This window comes from Macrobrachium rosenbergii, chromosome 36 (assembly GCF_040412425.1).
Source record: "Macrobrachium rosenbergii isolate ZJJX-2024 chromosome 36, ASM4041242v1, whole genome shotgun sequence".
NCBI lineage: Eukaryota > Metazoa > Arthropoda > Malacostraca > Decapoda > Palaemonidae > Macrobrachium > Macrobrachium rosenbergii.
Window position 1 is genome coordinate 6260368 of NC_089776.1, and position 7550 is coordinate 6267917.

General features: G+C 35.0%; 1 protein-coding gene across 1 annotated transcript in view; it reads left to right on the forward strand.

The window, feature by feature from the left end:
- Positions 1–552: 552 nt before the first annotated feature.
- Hydr2 (abhydrolase domain-containing protein 2) overlaps positions 553–7550 on the forward strand; it is a 63250-nt gene continuing 56252 nt past the window's right edge. The window contains exon 1 of the mRNA XM_067134445.1: positions 553–887. Within this exon, the coding sequence (XP_066990546.1) occupies positions 568–887 (320 nt within the window). The 5' untranslated portion in view covers positions 553–567. The remainder of the gene's footprint in view (positions 888–7550) is intronic.

Genomic DNA, 7550 nt, shown 5'->3' on the forward strand with positions numbered 1-7550 from the left:
AAACCAGTTTGGGCACATGCAGTGGATATTCTTAGTAATATACGCATGATGATGCGGTTGTAAAGTTATTTTACATATTTGGTGGCTAGATCTCTCTCTCTCTCTCTCTCTCTCTCTCTCTCTCTCTCTCTCTCTCTCTCTCTCTCTCTCTCTCTATATATATATATATATATATATATATATATGAAGATGAATGGCCCATAAAACACTTTTGAACGTTGCAACCATATCCTTCTGTGCCCCTGTTCATTGGTAAACCCTTCTGTTCACTGAACAGAGGCACAGAAGGAAGTGCCCGAAACATTTGGTTGCAATGTTCAAACAGTGTTTTATGGGCCTTTTATTGCACTGTGACATCACACCATAAAGAAAACATGTTCCCACACTCGTTAGATAACAAGAAACGAATCTCTCAGACATCCTTACGTAAAAAATCTAAAATACTTCAACTGACTATCGTTATTTCTACGAGTACGTATGCTCGATAATCGCTCTAATTGTGTTCTTGAGTTATGTCACACGCGCAAATAATGGCGTTACAGTGCGTCAGGGATATTGTATAACAGAATGTTGTCAAGTTGGCAGCGGTGGTGGGCGAATGATGATGATGATGATGATGGCTGCCTAGAGACCGGGGCGGGACGTGGTGGTGGCCTGGGAGTGTTGTCAGTCGGTCGTCTACCGACTACCGCCCTCCTCACTCAGTGTAACGCTAGACATCAAGGTGGGAAGATGTCAGCCGTGGTGGTGTTCGCGGTATTCCTTCTCATCTGCACCATCTTGAAATTCTTGAATGTAACGAGCCCCCCCCGGCCGCCTCGACTCGTGTGCAGCGATTCGAAGTTTTTGGAAGTGATACTGAAGCACTGCCCCCACCTGAAGGAGACGTAAGTCCCGTTTTTGATAAATGCGAGGGGAATAATATTTGGCCGTGTTTGTGTTCGGATGTTTGGGGCGGGGTCTGCTTCTTCTTCTTCTTCTTCTTCTTCTCGTTGTTTGACATCCGTTGCCGACGTTGTTTTCGTTGAGTTTTCCTCTGTCAGATTGAACTGCGGTTGTTTTCCTCGGCCCGGGAAAGGTATATTCGACGATGCCACAGCCTGCTGTGAGTGGTCCGGTGTTTTGCCAACGTTTGCGGTCGAGGATGGCGTGAAGATGTCCGTGCGCAAGTGTTAATGGCCTCGATCGGGGTTATATTTTCTCACCCGGCGAACGTGGTACCGTTTGATCTTATAGTTTTCCAAGACACTTCCCCATGTAATTAGTATTTGCGCCACTTGTGCGGCAATAACGTAAATAATGAATTGTTAAATATCGATTCCCCTTTTTCAGAAACGTTTCAGCGCTCTGGACTGTAAATTTGTCGACCCAGCACAGGATAGGCCTTGAAAATCATACTAATTTTTGCAAGACATTTTTGACGTAGAAAGTTTATATTTTATGATTATTTTTTTTACATTGACCGTTCATTTACCTTAATGTGTTTTAAGACAAGATTTCAGATAGAAAGTCCTATATTTTCTAATTAGTTCGATATTTGAAGACCGTTCATTTATCCTTCTGTGCTATAAGGCAGATTTCAGCTAGAAAGTGCATTATTGTATAATTACTGTTCATTTACCTTAATGCGTTTTAATCAGATTTCAATTAGAAAGCTCTTTAGTGTATAATAATTACGATTTTTGTAGGCCGTCCATTTACCTTTTGCGTTATAGGACATTTTTCACATAGAGCTGTATTGATAGGCTATAATTATTTCGTTTTTGGAGAACCTTTATTTACCCTTCAGTGCGGAAATCGTTAAGAAACGGTCTCTCAGTCTGACCAAAAACCAGACATGTTTAATGGTTCGAGTTAAAATAGGTCTAGAGCCGTGAGGTGAGCAATTAACCTTTTGCCTGGAATGTGAAACTTGTGTGTGGGACTCTTTTTTTTTATTATTATTATTTTAATAGCTGGTGTTTTGCTTTTTCACGGGAGTTTTGTTTCCCTCCACGCTGAGATATCTTGACGATCGATATGCCCGATAAACAGTGTTGCACACGTCTTGTTTTCCCATAGTACTACTGTTAACCGAATGACAATTTACATACCGGCAGTTGTACGGATTAGGAAATGCCACCTTTAAGCGTGGGCAAGGGGGCCACAGAGACAAAAGGAAATGGATGCATCGGGTCTGGGCATGACCACGAAATTAGTGAAAAGAGAGGCTGAAGCAGAAAGAGAATTAAAAGGTTGGCATAACGGAAGTTGACCGTAATCAAAGTTGTATCATTGCATCATATCCTCCCCGCAGTGGAGCCCGAACTAAAATAAGTTACAACGATAAATGTTTTGTTTACGTCTTAAGTCATCGTGGTTGGGACCGTGGCGGATGTAACAAAAGAGAAATAAAGTAAATATAAGGTATATATTTATCCTCACAGTTGGACCAGTCAAAGTAAATATAATAAAATAATCGATGTTTGACCTTGCCAGGATGTGATATATATATATATATATATATATATATATATATATATATATATATATATATATATATATATATATATATATGTATGTATGTATGTATGATGTATATATAAAGAAACGTCCATTTTAATTGCCCTTAATGTGGTAATTTAGTTGTTGCAGTTTTGTAATCTAAGACATCTGTTGATCTGGGGTACGTGTTCTACTTTTGTCGTAATATTACACCGCGCAATATTCACAATGTGCGTACAGAATAACCAGTTCAGACATTCTTAGGTGGTAAAGGAAATTGCTGAGTAAAATGTGATATATACATATATATATATATATATATATATATATATATATATATATATATATATATATATATATATATATATATATATATATATACTATATATATATATGTAATTAAATGTATATATATGTATATATATTTATGTATGTATATGTACAGTATATACATGAATATATACATACGTACTGTATATGTATATCTCGTAGGCGTCCAGGGAAAGGCACAATAACAGTTTGGAGTTTATTCCAAAGGCCGATGGTTCACACCTAGATTGTTGCATGTTGAAGGCTGATGAATGTATACAGCGAGTTTACCACACATTAATTATTCATACCATATATTATAAAATACTAATTAAAAACCATGAAATCAGCAACTCATTTAAAGTACTAAAATAAGACAATTGAAAGGAATACAAAAAAAAAAAAAAAAAAAGGTAAAGAAAAGGAAGCGATGAGACAAATTAGACCATCAGGCAATAACTAATTGAGCAGGAGATGTTTGGGTGTTTAACGATGGAACAGTTGATTCATTCACAATTGATTCTAAAATTGTTACATCGCTGTCTGTCCGTGTTTGTCTTATTCGAAAACCTTTGTTATCAATATATGTTACCGACATGTTATGCATATTTTTGATTCCGTGATGTTGGATTGTTCCGGGTGGGACGATCTGCTTCCGGTTCTAAGACTGTAACAACTCCCCACTGGGGGTCTAGACGTACCCTCGGCAGTCTTTTGGTACGTCCAACGCAGGGCTTCTGATTACGCCTGGGGCAAGTATATTTGTAAACAACGTTGGGTGTAAACAGCCGACTGACTTTGCCCTTGAACAAAGCACTTGATTAAGAACTCGATGGTGGAAAGATTTTTTTTTTTTTTTTAATCAGCTTTAGGTTCAAGGGAGGCAGTTCTTCCTGAAATAAGTCTAGACATTTTCTCTCTAAAATTTCATTGTATAGGAAAGGAAATGTTGCAGAATTTTCATTCTTTTGGCACAGTGTGGATAGCAGTGGGCTTTTTCATTTTTCGATTTAATCGAGTGTATCATATATAGGCCTATATATATATATATAATTATATATATATATATATATATATATATATATATAATGTGTGTGCATAATTATATGCATACCATACATCATTATACGTGAATTCCTTTTAAGATATACGAACATTTCTGTAGCATGCAATTAGGCTTACTCGTTAAATCAGAATGTTGCCACGCATTTGAAATGTTTACGGAAATGCGTATCCTTGTAAATCTTGTAAATCCTTCAAAAGGATTTGGGTGTTTCCACCTCACTGCCCCTCAGGAACCTCTCCCTAGGAAAGGGGGACGCCCCTGGAATGGCCCAGTGTCAAGGGAAACTGTGTAACCTGCAGTAGAAAGTTAGAGGCTCGGTCTAGCTCTCTCCAGACTCTTCAGATACATTTTTGAAGAAACGGGTGTAGGCCTATGATCGATATGGCTATTGCCAGCGATGTTGCATGTTTATTTTACGTTTAGTATCCTTATATTAGGCAAGAAAAAAGTTAATGTCAGTATTATTATTATTTTTTTTCTATCTCAGTCATCCTATTCGACTGGGTGGTATTTATAGTGTGGGGTTCCGGGTTGCATCCTGCCTCCTTAGGAGTCCATCACTTTTCTTACCAAGTGCGCTGTTTCTAATAGCACGCTGTTCTGCATGAGTCCTGGAGCTACTTCGGCATCTAGTTTTTCCAGGTTCCTTTTCAGGGATCTTGGGATCGTGCCTAGTTTTCTTAAGATTATGGGTACAATTTCCACTGGCATATCCCATATCCTTCTTATTTCGATTTTCAGGTCTTGATACTTGTCAATTTTTTTTCTCTTTCTCATCTACTCTGGTGTTCCATGGTATTGCGACATCAATGAGTGGTACTTTCTTTATTATTATTATTATTATTATTATTATTATTATTATTATTATTATTATTATTATTATTATTATTATTATTCAGAAGATGAACCCTATGCATATGAAACAAGCCCACCACAAGAGCCATTGGCTTGAAATTCAAGCTTCCAAATTCTATGGTGTTCATTTGGAATAAGTGAGAGGAGGTAAGAGGCAATGCAGAAAGAAGAGATCTCACTTATTAAAAAAAAAAAGTTAATAAATAGGATACGTAGTACATATTTCGTTTTAATCGACAGCTGTTCTAGAACATTGGTAGGAGGTGACATTTGGAAGTCAGCTTGCGCGTTAATTATGGAGCGTTGTAACCGAAAGATTATTCTCTGTCTCTCTCTCTCTCTCTCCCTCTCTCTCATTATATATATATAATATATTTTAATTATATATGTACGTATATATAAAATATATATTGTATATATATAAAATATATATATTTGTATATATATATAATATAACGAGTGTGTGTGTAAATTGCTTTTACAAGAAAATAGACTAAACTTATGTGCATTAATTTTAAAGTCAGCCTGATCGACCAAAACAAATTTCAAACGACCACCCAATGGGACAATGCTATATAAAAGCTTTCAGAAAACATACACACACAAAAAAACACATAAACTCTGGCTGCATAAAACATAATCATCAGTCTCCCGACTTGAGCACAACCTCTTCCTGTATCGATCAGCAGAAAACTCACGAAGAAGGTGGTGGGGTCGAGAATGACCTCGGACGGAAGCTGTCTGACCTCCGGTGGGCGGTGTCATTAGTTTCATTGTCATGAAAGGGACGTGTGAGGAATTTGGAGGTGGGTGTTGTTGGCGGGGTGGGGTTGGGTGGGGAGGTATAGAAAGGTCACCTTAGGCTTTAATTAAATTGATCTTGGGTGCTTTTTGAGGTTGTTTGGGCAGGGGAAGGAATTTGGAGGGAGGGAGTCGCATGTTTGTTTGCGTAGAAATTACCATTGAATGTCCTGTGTATGTGTATGTATATTGTATATGTATATATATATATATATATAAACGAGTATATATGTTATATATACATACAGTATATATTTATATATTATATATGTATATATATGGAAAAAATCAACACACAATCACTTGTGGAACAGAAACAAATTTAATGCCTTACATCAGGATCGAACCCAGGTCTTTCAGTTGAAAGACGAGACTGCTGCCAACCAAGACATACAATTGAAAGACCTGGGTTCGATCCTGATGTGAGTCAAATTATATATATATATATATATATATATATATATATATATATATATATATATATATATATATATATATATATATATATCTATATATATATATATATATATATATATATATATAATATATATATATATATAATATATATATATATATATATATATATATATATATATATATATATATATATATATATATATATATATATATATATATATATTAGAATAAGTGAAAGTGTAAAAGTGGTTTTTAGAGTATGACATGCCCTGACAGTTTGGGCTACACATGCCACATACATCATCAAATTTTGGCCAGGTATCAAATCCAAGATACAAATAAATGTGTTCGGTTTCACAGCCTGAAGAAGACAAAACTGACTCTCTTGGAGATCGAATATACTATTTGGGCATATTTTCTCCCTTCTGCAATTCCTATTGAAGTCAGTGGCAATATTTGCAAGACTATCTTTTTGGCTAGACTTTGGATCAGCCAATACTTCGTTTTCCTTCACGACAAAGTCTAGATAAAAGGATAGTCTTTGCAAATAATGCCATTGACTTAGGAATATATATATATATATATATATATATATATATATATATATATATATATATATATATATATATATATATATATATATATATATATATTATAAATTAGCTAAATTAGCAATAATACATCAAAATAGGGGTGCCAGCATATTTTTGGCAGGTAACCGTGATGGGTCTCATGTCGTTCAATATTATGATCCTAATCCACAGGGGTTGAGATGAACATTTGGCTTGTAGCTGTTTCTTTTGCATTCTCTAGTGTTCCTAGAGAGAGAGAGAGAGAGAGAGAGAGAGAGAGAGAGAGAGAGAGAGAGAGAGAGAGAGAGAGAGAGAGAGAAAGTCATTATTAAGTTTTAAGAAAGCAACCAACCGTTGGAACTATTATAGACACTGGATTGAAATATGCAAGTATGATTTAGTTTCAACTTGTGTTTATAAGCATCATTGATTCTATTCTCTGATTACCGTTAAACGCTTTAAGAAAAGGTTCTTTGTGCTGATGTAAGGTAAAAGGCCCGTGAATGTGTTTTAATGTCTTGTGGTTGAGTTTTGTCAATTTCCGTGAGATCTTCCAGTAAGGAATATGGTCTCAACTTATTATTATTGTTATTATTATTATTATTATTATTATTATTATTATTATTATTATTAGCTGAAACCTATTCATATAGAACAAGCCAAATGGGGCCATTGACAGGAAATTCAAGCTTCCAAAGAATATATTGTTCATTATTATTATTATTATTATTATTAATTCAGAAGATGAACCCTATATGGAACAAAGCCCACCAAAGGGCCATTGACTGGAAATTCAAGATTCCAAAGAATATATTATTATTATTATTATTATTATTATTATTATTATTATTATTATTATTATTATTATTATTATTATTCAGAAGATGAACCCTTTCCATATGGAACAAGCCCACCAAAGGTGCCATTGCCTTGAAATTCTTCAAGCTTCCAGAGAATATTATGGTCTTCATTAGGAAGAAGTAAGAGGAAGTAAAGGGAAATACAGAAAGAAGATATCCCACTTATCAAAAAGAAAAAAAATAAGA